The 14,542-nt window shown below is 38.9% G+C and overlaps 1 protein-coding gene across 3 annotated transcripts in view; it reads right to left on the bottom strand.

The window, feature by feature from the left end:
* Positions 1–14,542, bottom strand: part of FER (FER tyrosine kinase) — a 166,514-nt gene that overhangs the window by 14,314 nt on the left and 137,658 nt on the right. For all 3 annotated transcript variants that reach the window (XM_065860271.2, XM_071802506.1, XM_071802507.1), the window contains one exon: positions 1,595–1,749. In XM_065860271.2, coding sequence (XP_065716343.1) covers positions 1,595–1,749 — 155 coding nt within the window. The remainder of the gene's footprint in view (positions 1–1,594; positions 1,750–14,542) is intronic.

The raw sequence follows: 14,542 nt of genomic DNA, 5'->3' as shown, positions 1-14,542 counted from the left end.
CTTAAGCATTGCATCATTTCTGCAATGGCCAAATAAACCTATTCCAACCCACTTTCTTTTAACCCTTAAATCTTGCCATTAAGAACTGACAGGAACGGTAGTTGCCAAATAGTTCTGAAATTCTGCAGATTTAGTTCTAATTCACTCCGATATCCTTAAATACCTTCAGCCTTACCTACACAAATTAATGCAATATTTATGACTGTACTATTATTACTATTAGGATGGTAAATAGTAAAACACAAACCAATTATTTTTACTTGCATCTTTCAAGGGAGTAGAAAAAAAAAACCTTCAAAACCACACAGAAATCTTCTATGACTTCTTGAAAGTTGACTGTTAGAGTGCTGAACACAAATGTTTGAGAGAGCTTATTTTACAAACATGACAGAAAATCACTTAAAGCTGCTTGATTACATATGCATTTTAGGAAACACAAAATAAGCAGATGTTAATCAACTATCGTCTCCTGTACTATGCATGGCTATGAAGGACAGGTTTCCATTATATATAAAATAAGCTGTACACACTTCTGAGATAACAAAAATTAAAATTCAAAACATTTTTTATAGTGGAACAAACATCCAAAATATAAAAACTTGTTCTCCAGTGAACACTACCAACACTAACACCTCTTAGAACAATTGATAATATGGGATCAACTACTGTAACTGAATTTGTCAGCCTATCAAAGGGAAGATCTGCTTTACTGGCATTAGGTCCTGCAAAAGTGTTAATGAAAGGAGGCATTTTACTATCGATTTTAAGTCACAAACTTAGGACTTCCAATTCATGATTAAAAAAATCTCTAAGAGACTGCAGAAATATTTATAGATATTTCCAAAGAAGAACTTAGAGTATTTTTTTTCTAAGTACTCAACTACAGAACTGGTTAAGAGAACTACATTCAAAACAGGGCATTGTTCATTTAATATGCTGCTTCTTCACAGCCCACTTTACTTAGAATAACTTAATTTTCTAGTTTCATATAAGCTAAATACAGCAGCTTCTGTTTCTGTTCTGGGAACACGTAGTGTGGACCACTTCCCTCAGTCACAAATGATGGAAATTTTTTGCCTGAGATAACAGCCTAGAAATATATAAAAAATGCATGTAGAGAAAAAGAGCAGTTAAAAAAATATATAAATCAGTGATCAGATTTTTCCCCAATCTAATGATTTATCTAACAGAGTGTTGTAGTACGTTAACACTTTCTACCATTTTTGAAGAAGTGCCAGAACAAGCACTGTCATAAATATGCAGAACTTGCCATTCATTTTGCTAACAATGACGATTTAAATGACTGACTAGGTGATCAGCAGAATAACCAAAGCATTATTTTATTGCTGCATAATAGCAATTTTGATGTTGCTGCCAAATTCTTTTATGAAGGCAAACCAGTATTTAATACATAGCTTAAATAAGACTGAAATACTAAATTTTTCTAAATATTATTAATTTGAACTTGGCACTAGGAATAAGTATATATACTCAAATATTGCCCAAAGTGTAGTCCTGGTGCTCCTTACTTTCTCTTTGATTTTTTTTTTTTTTTTTAATTTTTTTTTGCAAGAAGATACGGGTATGTCCTTACCATAGTTGAGAGCTTCTGGAGCAGTCCACTTGATAGGAATCTGTTTTAGGCCTGATGAGGAGTACACGCCATCATCCTCTTGCCGTGACATTCCAAAATCACTTATTTTCAAAATGTTGCTTTCGCCTACCAAGCAGTTCCTTGCAGCCAGGTCTCTAAGTTAGAACAAGAAATAAACCCCCACATTTTTACACATTTTAAAGCACATGAAGCCATTTGAAGTGGCTGAGTGCCTCAGCCGAGATGACAGCACCTCTAAGGAAAAATATTTAAGAAAGGGTAAAAAATGTTGCATAGAAGTTGTGGAAAAGAGAAGAGAGGGAGGAAAAAAAAAAAAAACACGTGAGAAATAATGAACAGCAAGGTCAGTGAATAAGTGGAGGGAGGAGGTGCTGGAGATGCCAGAGTGGATTCATTCCTCTGCAGCCCTTAGAAGGACCCACTCAGGATAAGTTTGTGAAAGACTGTGTTCCCTGGGAAGGACCCATGCTGGAGCAATGGAACAGTGTGAGGAAGAAGCAGCAGCAGAGAGGAGCTGTTAGGAACTGGCCTCACCCTCATTCCCCACTCCCCTGTGTCCTCAGCAGGGAAGAGGTGGAAGTGTTGGGAACGAAGAAGTGAAGGTGAGCCTTGGAAGAAGGGAGAGGTGGGGCATAGGTGTTCCAGTTTTCATCTTTGTTTCTTACCATCCAACTCTATGTTAATTGGCAGTAAATTAAATAAAGGTTTCTGAAGACCCTGTTTTGCTGTGACAGTAATTGGTGAGTGATCTGGCTGTCTTTATCTTGACCCATAAGCTTTTCTGTCTTATTTTCTCCTGTCCTGTTAAGGTGGGGAAGTCAGAGAACAGCTGGATGGGCATCTAGCAGCCAGCCAAAGTCAACCCACCACAACTGCCCTCTGAGGTCATAGAAATAAACTCTCAGATTAAAAAATCAGATTTTATACAAAATAAAAGAGAATTTGAAGAAGGACCTTGAAACATGTTCCCATAATTATGAAAGACAGTGAGAAACCAGAGAACTAGCCCTATCTTCTCTCTGCCCATAATGTTAGTATTAGAGTTCCTGTCAAAAATAAAAAGCTGCACCATAATACACAAAAAGAAATTTTGGCTCGGTGACGGATAAGAAGCTCAGAAAGTCAACAGCCTTCCTCTTCCTCCCTCCATCTGTACATTTATTTTCAGATTAGGAGACAGCCTGTAGTAATAACTGATAAAAGACCTACCATGGCTTCTCTGCAGCATACATTTGTACTAACCATACATACTGCGGTTGCCTGGGATAGTGTTAATTTTCAAAGGAAGCTGAAAGGGGCCACACCTAGAACAGCTGACCCAAAACAGACAAAGGGATATGAGCTACCAAGTGACAACATGGTCAGTGTAAAGTGGGGAGCTGGCCGGGGGAGCAACTTGCTGCTGGGGGCAGGCACTGCTGTCCATGTTGCTCTTTGCTTTCTCCAGGACACACAGCGTAGCATGATCATGTTTGAGTATGAAATGCAGACCAGCTTTTCGCTCCTCTGGGATCAGCGGTACTGGAACAGCATTCCTGATCACTGCCAGGGGGACCACTACATGGGAGCAGGCTAGGCACTGGTGTTGCTGCATGGTGAGCAATTGCATTGTGTACCCCTTCCTTTGTATATTCGTACATTGTTGTTATTTATCTTTTGCTGTTCTGTTAAACTGTTTTAATCTCAATCCTTGATTTTTGCCTGTTGTTTCCCAATGCTCCTCCCCAACCCACTGGGGCAGACGGAAAGGGTAAGGAAGCAGCATGTAGCTCTAGTTGCCAGCTGGGGCTAAACCACAATACATGCTATATTATTATCATACTATATATATATAACATTTAATTGTTTCACTATGTGGTAAAATACTGCATAATAAAATATTTATTGTTTTTCCCAACTTAATGTAATAAAATACATGAAATTTTTGAAGGGAGAAAAATGTTAAGCAACCTAATCAAATCTATAACATTAGAAACATCATGGGAAAAGTATTTTTAAATGACATTTATAATGTTCAGTTTCAGCTCAAATAACTAATATGCTCACAAATGGCTTGTCTTATGTGAATATTCCACAATAACTACATTAGTGTTAATGTTTTGTATTGAAGCTGTAGCACAGTTTTGAAGTTAATCCCCTGAGCACTTAATGCACATTCACTGGTTTTGAATAATGACTTTGGTGCACATAAACTAGATTACTCTTGGAAGAAACTAACCTAGAACTCTGCCCATGATGTGCACCAAATTTGTTTCTACAGCTTAGAAAGAAAGCTCTGAACCAATGACAAACAGCTTCAAGTGCTATGCATAGTGGGGACATTCACAACAAAGGACTGAATGGTATTTAGTCTAAAGTAAAACTCTTGAGCCACACATAAAGATGTTAAAGGTTGTGTATTCACAACTACCTTGATCAACCGTTCAATATTGATATTGCATTACATTACTTTATATTTAGACAAAGCCTGTGTTTGAGCATAAATACTAACAATTGATTCAAGAGTTTTAATATATTTGACTCACACAGCTTTTCTACCACTAAGAACATTTATGGCTCTTGAGCTTGATGCTACAGTGATAGAAATGCAGTTATTTTTGCAGTTAGTGAAGATGGACCACTTAAAAACAAGTCTGAAGTCACAGTCTCCAGCTGAAGATATGCACAAATGTATAAAACAGCTCAATATGTACTACATTACATAGTTCGATGTTAGCACGTGGTATTGTTTGGTAAAAATAAGAAAGCTGCAAAACAAAATCGAATTGTTATTGCTTATACTCAAGTCTGTAAAATGTATCAACATGAAACCTGAAGTATTTATAGCTTAAGTTCCAATCATACTTTAGTCATTAGTTTTATAATTGTTTTACTCAATATAGCTTACATTTTGTGACAGGCACATAAGGAGTGGAAAAAGTAGTGAGGTTATGTCTCAAAGAAAATTTACAGAGTTTATTAAAATCATGGACATCTTCCTACCTGCATCTGACCTAGCATTTAAACACATTCTGAGTCAGATAAAGAAAAAGCTATATACTGAGCTGTCTTATATTTATTCTTCGTACTTAAGTCTGATTATTAGGGAAAATACACTGTAAAAAGTACACAGTATGACACTTGTTCACACAGATTACACTCAATTCACATACTTTTTCTCTGGTTTGTATAGGACAGTCTTCTTTTTCTTTCAGAGTCATCTAGAGGAAATGTTTTTCATCATTATTAAAAATTTACAAAACCACTTCCATGAAAATCAAATGGGTATTTGGTAAAGACTGTGATATTATGTTTAGTGTTTATGTAAATTAACACTAGATATTCTGAAAGACCACAGACACATAAACTTTGCTTCATGAAACAGTGGTTTCCAATCTGTCTTTTAGCTGTCAGTGGGTCACAGAACGATACTATTCAAGAGGCCATGCTGCACACAATTGCCAAGAGAGAAAACATGGGCCAGTGGTTAGCTAATGTCCCACAAGTGGTGCGGGTGGACACAACTGTCATGTCCACCATCAATCTTTCCAGGTAAATTGCTTCTTTCTTTTTGTGTCAGTTTGTATTGAATAGAGAAGCATTTTCATTGCTATCTTCCAAATAATTTCAATAAGTTTTTATGAAATAGTGTAAAGCTATGAAGAGTAAGACTGAAAAAATATTTGTTATGATCAAGTTTAACTTATTAATAAAGCCACAAATAGCAAAGTAAATGTAGCAGCACTGGTTATGAGTCTCACAGTATTAATATAGTTCCCTACTTTTAGCTCAACCTCCCACATTTTTGAAGCTATGATATTATCTATTACTTTTAATATGTCATTTGTGTAAATAAAGCCTCTGTGTACTTAATATGTTTACTTCTGACTTAAGCAAATTTGCTTTTTTCTTTTTTCATGTGTAAGGTAGGTTCCTTCTCCCACTTACATAGAAAATAAATAAGATGTGAACTTTTCTTTCCCTTTTTCCTTCAATTTAGTCATACTGTTTTTATAAGAGTTTGTAATCCTTCTTTCAGGCACTTAGTTTTCCTTTCACCAGTCTTGTGAGGAGTCAGTTCTTGGAGTACATAGAAGCCAACCATGTTTAGCAGATCCAGTGATATTTAAAATCATGCTAAATCCTGCTGAAAGTACTGATACTTTGCACTTGTAATAACTTGTAATTCCGTGGGGTTAAGCAGCAATAGTACAATTTCATTCTCAGTGTTACACCACCAGCCACTTCAGATTCTGCAGTTACATCCACTGTAGATGTATTTTTCAAGTTCGTTTTTCCTTGTTCTCTTACTTCTAATTTCTTCACTATGCCTATTCGACTAACATTTATTATTTCATTCCTCAGGCTTATAAATGTCCTGAAAGTTGGAGTATCTTATTAGCCTTTCTGCTGTCATTTTACAGCTGTTTCATATCCTCAGTGATTTGTTGCTGAATTTTCCAGGTTTCCTTACATGTGTTTGCAGACTTAAAGGTATTTTTAAATGCTTGAAGGCTATAGCTACTTCAAGCCTTTTAAAAAAATTTATTATTATGAGGTTTTGGTTCAGATTTTTCAATATTTTTCAAACAATTTCTTCACTGTTTCTCCTCATACCTGACAATCTCCTTTAAAAGGACATTCATATTTGTCAGTCTAGATATCAGAGAAAATTACCAAAAAAGCATTTTGGTCACTGTGACTTATCACAGAACTCACAGCCAGAATCTGAAAAAAAGGGCATCAAAAACATTAATTCCATTGTTTTAAATGAATAACTAACAGCTTTAATTTACTTCCAGTTTCTAGGTTTCTAATTAATTTCAATTTGCTACAGATAAAAGAAAGAAGCTCTGGTATAACAGTATTAAGTGGCTTATTAAACAAAAAAGCACATCTTAATCTTCCATATAAAATGCACACAATGGGGTTTTATTCAAATATGTACAATAGATGAGTGAGGGAAAACAAGAAACTCTGAATATAGGGCTGATGACCAAAACCAACTACAAGGACTCAATATTACAGATAACTTCAGTGTTAAATCATGACACCTTCTAGATAGACTTTTTAAAAACAAAACAAAGCAAAACAAAACTAACTATATTCTCTTTGTCTTCTTCTCCTTAAAAAACAAGTATGATCTATCTGTTTTCTCTTGCTTCTCCTTAGGGTTCCCTAAAGCCAACAAACCAAAGAAGTACAGATAGAATTCTATGGAATTAGGTATGTCTCTGCTTGTGGCCTTTTTCTTCTCATACAGAATCACAGAATGGTTGGGATTGGAAGGGACCCCGAAAGATCATCCCCCTGCCGGAGCAGGAACACCTAGATGAGGTTCCACAGGAAGGTGTCCAGGCAGGTTTTGAATGTCTCCAGAGAAGGAAACTCCACAGCCTCCCTGGGGAGCCTGTTCCAGTGTTCTGTCACCCTCACTGAGAAGAAGTTTCTTCTCATATTTAAGTGAAACCTTCTGTGTTCCAGTTTGTACCCATTACCCCTTGTCCTATCATTGGTTGTCACCAAGAAGAGCCTGGCTCCATCCTCCTGACACTCACCCTCTACATATTTATAAACATTAATGAGGTCTGCCCTCAGCCTCCTCTTCTCCAAGGTAAAGAGACCCAGCTCCCTCAGCCTTTCCTCATCTCATCACTCCCTTCATCATCTTTGTTGCCCTGCGCTGGACTCTCTCCAGCAGTTTCCTGTCCTTCTTGAACTGAGGGGCCCAGAACTGGACACAATATTCCAGATGGGGTCTCACCAGGGCAGAGTAGAGGGGAAGGAGAACCTCTCTCGATCTACTAACCAACCCCCTTCTAATACACCCCAGGATGCCATTGGCCTTCCTGGTCACAAGGGCACAGTGCTGGCTCATGGTCATCCTGCTGTCCACCAGGACCCCCAGGTCCCTTTCCCCTACACTGCTCTCCAACAGGTCTTTCCCCAACTTATACTGGAACTTGGGGTTGTTCTTGCCCAGATGCAGGACTCTATACTTTCTCTTGTTATATTTCATTAAATTTCTCCCTGCCCAACTCTCCAGCCTGTCCAGGTCTCTCTGGATGGCAGCACAGCCTTCTGGCGTGTCAGCCACTCCTCCCACCTTGGTGTCATCAGCAAACCTGCTGACAGTGCACTCCCTTCACTCATCCAAGTCATTGATGAATATATTGAATAGTACAGGTCCCAGTACCGACCCTTGAGGCACTCCACTAGATACAGGCCTCCAACTAGACTCTGCCACACTGGCCACGACTTTCTGGCTTCTTTCCTTCAGCCAGTTCACAGTCCACATCACTACCTGATCATCCAGACCACACTTCCTCAGTTTAGCAACTAGGATGCTGTGGGAGATGGTGTCAAATGCTTTACTGAAGTCAAGATAGACCATATACACTGCTCTGCCATCATCTATCCACCTTGTTATTTCTTCATAAAGGGCTATGAGGTTGGTTAAGAACGACTTCCCCTTGGTGAAGCCACACTGACTGCCCCTAATGACCCTCTTATCCTTGATATGCCTTGAGACGGCACCAAGGATAAGTTGTTTAACACATCCTTTCCAGGGATGGAGGTGAGGCTGACCAGTGTGTAGTTACCCAGGTCCTTCTTCTTGCCCTTTTTGAAGACTGGAGAGACATTTGCTTTCCTCCAGTCCTCAGGCACCTCTCCTGTTTCCCAAGATTTGGCAAAGATGATGGAGAGGTGCCCGAGGATTGGAGGAAAGCAAATGTCACTCCAGTCTTTAAAAAGGGCAAGAAGGAGGACCCGGGTAATTATAGACCGGTCAGCCTCACCTCTGTCCCTGGGAAAGTAATGGAACAGCTTATCCTTGGTGCCATCTCAAGGCACATCAGGGATAAGAGGGTCATTAGGGGCAGTCAGCATGGCTTTACCAAGGGTAAGTCATGCTTGACCAACCTCATAGCCTTTTATGAGAATGTAACAAGGTGGATGGATGATGGCAGAGCGGTGGATGTGGTCTACCTTGACTTCAGTAAAGCCTTTGACACAGTCCCTCACAGCATCCTCACAGCTAAATTGAGGAGGTGTGGTCTCGACAATAGAGTAGTGAGGTGGGTTGCAAACTGGCTTAAAGAGAGAAGCCAGAGAGTGGTGGTCAATGGTGCGGAGTCCAGTTGGAGGCCAGTATCTAGTGGAGTGCCTCAGGGGTCAGTACTGGGGCCAATATTATTCAATATATTCATTAATGATTTAGACGAGGGAATTGAGTGTACTATCAGCAAGTTTGCTGATGACACTAAGCTGGGAGGAGTGGCTGACACGCCAGAAGGCTGTGCCGCCATCCAGCGGGACCTGGACAGGCTGGAGAGTTGGGCGGGGGATAATCTGATGGAATTTAACAAGGGAAAGTGTAGAGTCCTGCATCTGGGCAGGAACAATCCCAAGTTCCAGTATAGGTTGGGGCATGACCTATTAGAGAGCAGTGTAGGGGAAAGGGACCTGGGGGTCCTGGTGGACAACAGGATGACCATGAGCCAGCACTGTGCCCTTGTGGCCAGGAAGGCTAATGGCATCCTTGGGTGTATTACAAGGGGGGTGGTCAGTAGATCGAGAGAGGTCCTCCTTCCCCTCTACTCCGCCCTGGTGAGACCCCATCTGGAATATTGTGTTCAGTTCTGGGCCCCTCAGTTCAAGAAGGACAGGGAACTGCTGGAGAGGGTCCAGCGTAGGGCAACAAAGATGATTAAGGGAGTGGAGCATCTCCCTTATGAAGAAAGGCTGAGGGAGCTGGGGCTCTTTAGTTTGGAGAAGAGGAGACTGAGGGGTGACCTTATTAATGTTTATAAATATATAAAGGGTGAGTGCCATGAGGATGGAGTCAGGCTCTTCTCAGTGGCAAACAATGATAGGACAAGGGGCAATGGGATCAAGCTGGAACACAAGAGGTTCCACTTAAATTTGAGAAAGAACTTCTTCTCAGTGAGGGTAACAGAGCACTGGAACAGGCTACCCAGGGAGGTTGTGGAGTCTCCTTCCCTGGAGACATTCAAAGCCCGCCTGGACACATTCCTGTGCGACCTCACCTAGGCGTTCCTGCTCCAGCAGGGGGATTGGACTAGATGATCTTTTGAGGTCCCTTCCAATCCCAAACATACTGTGATACTGTGATACTGTGATACTGTGAGAGTGGTTCAGCAATGACCTCAGCCAGCTCCCTGAGAACCCACGGGTGTATCCCATCCAGACCCATGGATTTATGGATGTCCAGATTGCCTAACTGCTCCCTAACCCAGTCCTCATCAACCGAGGCAAACTCCTCCATTGTCCTGACATCCTCTGTGGCCTCAGGGGTACAGGGATCCTCAGGACAGCCTCCGGCAGTGTAGGCAAAGAAGGCATTCAGTAACACTTCCTTCTCTGTAGCTTCTGTCACCAGGGCACCCACCTCATTCGTCAGTGGGCCTACATTGCCTCTGGTGTCAGTTTTACCTGCCATGTATTTGAAAAAGCTCTTTCTGTTGTCCTTGACCCCTCTCTCAAAGTTTAATTCTAAGGAGGCCTTAGCTTTCCTGGTTGCCTCCCTACACCCTCTGACAACAGTCTTATATTCTTCCCAAGTGTCCAGCCCCTCCTTCCATAATCTGTAAACTCTCCTCTTCCACTTGAGTTTGCCCAGCAGTTCCCTGTTTAGCCACGCAGGTCTCCTGGCTCCCTTCCTTGACTTCCTACGTGTGGGGATGCTCTGATATTGAACTTGCTCTGATCTTGAGCATTTGCTATTTGCTGCAGCAATTCCATAAAAACAGAACTTATCTTTAACACAGAAAACAAGAAAATATTCCTTATTTCACACTGTGAAAGCTCTACAAACTGGGCACAAAATACACAGAGTTGCTACAGAACAAATTCATTAGTAAAAGAAAAGCCAACTCTTGGTATTTAATACCAAGATCATCTAAGTTCCTAGCGCTATTAGAAAAAAAAAGGATCTCTCTCCCAACCACTAAGGAATAAAAATTATTAAGTAAGTTGAAAATTTAATTTTTAAGCACTGATGTGCAGTCCCTACAAACAGGACATTCACTAGGAATCATTAATACGGGTTGAAAATGTTGAATGTGAATCACTCATAAGACTTTTGTTAAAAATCCAGTAGTCTGCTAAAGAGGAAATAGAAGCAATTTCTCTGTGCTAGGAGTGGTTACCACCTGGATTCATGTCTGTCAGTAAAGACATAAATCTCAGAGATTTTTCTCTAAGGACACTCTTATACCCCCTCCCTGCTTCCTTCCACTACCCCAAAAGAACTACATAGCAAGTAATGCCTAGCATTTAAATGGAATTCCATCAATTAAAGCAAATCAAAACAAGAGAGTAAACTCCTCATTACTAAACCAGCAGGACATACTGTCTCACTGAACTAATCAGCCATTTTATATCCCGTCCCTGGATCATGCAGTTAAAACACTCTTAGGTGATAAAAATAAGTAATTAATTAGTGAACAGAATCAGTTTATCTCCTCTGCACATTTAATTCAACAAAAGGTCAACAAAAGAAGGGGCAGCAGACCTACAAGTGAAACTGTTCTTTTTTCGTGGACTGTAAGACACTACCTTTCCTTCTGATAGTGGTGCCTAAATCAAAACACACTTATTTCAGAACTTTCTTGATACACATATGCTGCTACTTTTGCTATATGTGGAGAACATTGTAAATAGTATGTGCTTAATAAGAGACTGGGAAAATACTAGAGGGTCAGCAGCACATCCTTCTATGACATGTTGTCTCTCCCCTTTACACTTTGTTTTATTTATTTCTTCATTTTATTTTACCTACCACATTTGAATAATAATGGAGGAATATTAACTACAATGATAGTCATTTCTATCAGTGCCTCATATAATGTAAGTCCATCTTCATCTTCACAGACGAACAGTGCTAGGAAACCAGAGAAAGTCCAAGTAAGATGCAGTAGTGATTTCTCAATAATGTCGAGTGTTCTCCTTGCTATCTGTAGTTTTGGATATTGCTCAGGTCTTCTCAAGTATAAAATAAGCAAATTTTTCCACCTTTCAACATCAGTGACATTGAATTACTTCCTCTAAAGCAGTTTGCAATTTTCAGATGAAGGACTTAAAAATTTTGCAAAATGAACTCAAAAGAAAAAAAGTAATCAAACAAACTCCAAATAATTGTATTCAATAGGTGAACACAAGCACAAAAACCACCTTGTATCTAAAATGCTTCTTTTCCACAGAACCTTTACTTCGTCCACCTGTAAGAGTAAAATGTATCTTACGTTCCAGAAATAGTCTGCATTGCACTGCTCAGTTGCGTTGTTATGATAGTAAGAACTACCATATTAAATGATTTATACAACTTGGTGGAGATGTACCTGTGAACTAAGGTTAGTAAGATTACAGTAATCGAAAGGCAAACTTCAAGTAACAAAGGCCAAAGAAAAAAGAGGAAAATATAAAATCCCAATAAAGCTTAAGCCTCTGAATTACTCAAATACACTGTAAAATGGTCTAACTAAAGACTGGTTGGTAAGTTGGGAAACAAAGAATCTGTTCATATATGTCAGATTTCTCCAAAATAACTAAACTACATTCAAATACAAAATGTGCTCCATAGATACTGGGAGGTGGTATTAAGTGTTTTTAAAAATGCTGTGAGGATAAAAACAGTTAGGATCACAGTGTTGCTACTTCAAAATGCCCTATAGCTATGCATTATTATTGTCATGCCCACCCTCAAAAAACGTACTAGGTAACTGTTAACGTTCCTGATTTTCTCCAAGTGCTTTGCTCAATATGTGATATATTGTGGCAGGGTCACAGTAGCAGATGACAGAAAGCTACTGCATGACATTTAGAACTGATTTGGCTCACAAGGACACAAAATGTATTGCTTTATCTGTTGAGGACTCACAACTTAGTAGAGAGACGACTGCTTTCAGTGAACTTAGCCCTCAGTCCCACCCCACAAACCTTCATCCTATTTATATTACTATGGTTACATTTTTTGAACAAGTGACAGCTGTCCTGGACTGCACAAACATAGTAAGAAGAAACTTCTTAATTAACTGTTGTACAGAAAAACATGTTCACATTTTCTGCACCAAACTTAGTTACTACAAATGTCTTCAAACACATACTTGAACAAAAAATTAATATATAACGTCAGATAAAAAGTTTACTTATTGTACAGCCATTTCTGATGAACAAATATAATCTTAGAATCAACAGATTTATAGTCATTTTTATAGTCTGCAAAATGGTCAGTTGTTAATGAACAAACATACAATTACAGCATGATGTACCTGAAAGTAGGTACAAATATTGGGCATCCTAAGTTGGATATATTATTTAACAATTTTTGTAGAGGAGTAGCAGTACTGAGTTTAGGACTTTGAACAGAACACTTTCCACTTGTTTATGTTTCAGAGTCAAACATTCTGTTTTACTTCTTAACCACGACAGAGATCACTCATACTTCAAAGGGCATGAAGTGTCCCTTTGGATGTACGAAAGAGAAGCACAAATGCTGCTTAATGTTACCACTTCCCACATTTGTAGTTCTGGTCTCCTAATACTTGCTGTTTGGTATAAACAAGTCCAGATCTTAGAGCTGAATAACTGCACTAAGTATGAATCTTCATTTTAACTAAAAAATAAACTGTTAATATGGATGACTGTGAAGAAGAGATTGGAAATGAATTTGGAGATAAAGAGGAATAAAAAGAAACACAAGCTTCCTATTTTCTGAACGTTTTGCATTTTTAAGTGATGCAGTTTGTTTTGGGTGTTTGTGGTTTTGTTTGTGTTTTTGTGTGTGGGTTTTTGTTGTTGTTGTTTGTTTGTTTTTAAAACAAGATTGGTAATTCTATGTGGAAGAGACTTGAACTGGTCCAGACTCCTGCTCTGAAGAGTGACAAGGTCACTCCTGCATCTTGGAGCTTTCTGTGTCTGCTATGGGTACAGTGTTACCAGGCAGAAACCCAGGTTACTGTCACACATTGTATGGCACTTTTCACAGAGTTAATAACAGAGGAAAATTAAGCAATTGTAAACATATTGTTCACAGCCCAGGGATGGCTTAAGGGACTAGACAGATACATTGACACATAATAAAACTTTTATCTTCCTTGAGTTTTATTCAGATAAGGTACTATTTTCCTAGCAGGACATGGTTTCTGTACTAGCTATCTTAAAAGAGATAAAGATGGGCACAGTAGATTATTAGCAGTTCCTGAAGACAATCAAAGCAGTAGTCTATGAAGACAGAAATGAAGCAATGAACTGATACATCATCTATTCCTCCCATCTTTTTCCTGTTTCTGAGGTTTTCTTCACATGCCTGCTTCTGAGACAGAAACGTTCATATCAGCAGCATCTATTAATAAATGCTTTTCATCTGCATGGTTTCTCAGCTTTTTTAGAACTTAATATTTATTGTTTGCATTTTTTAAACAATTATTTTAATGAAAACGGCATCATAGTCTTTTTAGTCTATAGCAGTCATCTTTGCACTGATATCCCAGTAGATTTTTATAACCCAATTTTTCCTGCCCACTGCTGATTACATGTAATGTGCTGAGCAAAATGTGAGGCTTAGGAATGTCTAATGCCTTTCTTTTTTTAAATCTCTCTTGTACTTCATTTATATCTTGAAACAAAGGTTTGCAATTCAATTTCTTTTTTGTGCCTATTTATTTTGTTTGTTCAGCAGGAAAGCTTACCTTATCTTTCCCCAATGTGAATAACTTAACAGAGTACCTTATTACTCCCTCCAATTTTATAGTGATACTCAGCCTCATATTGGTAGCTGTTTTTTCCTTTCTAAAGTTATGGGAATGAAAGACTTTTAAAAATTTTAAAAATGAAAAGTTAATATGGCACAAAGAAACAAAGCATCCAGCCTAATTAAGGTATAAGAGACTAAATATTAATAAAAATAATACACAGGGAACATGA

The sequence above is a fragment of the Patagioenas fasciata genome, chromosome Z (genome assembly GCF_037038585.1).
Source record: "Patagioenas fasciata isolate bPatFas1 chromosome Z, bPatFas1.hap1, whole genome shotgun sequence".
Taxonomy (NCBI): Eukaryota; Metazoa; Chordata; class Aves; order Columbiformes; family Columbidae; genus Patagioenas; species Patagioenas fasciata.
This window is presented reverse-complemented; position numbering and strand designations above follow the sequence as displayed.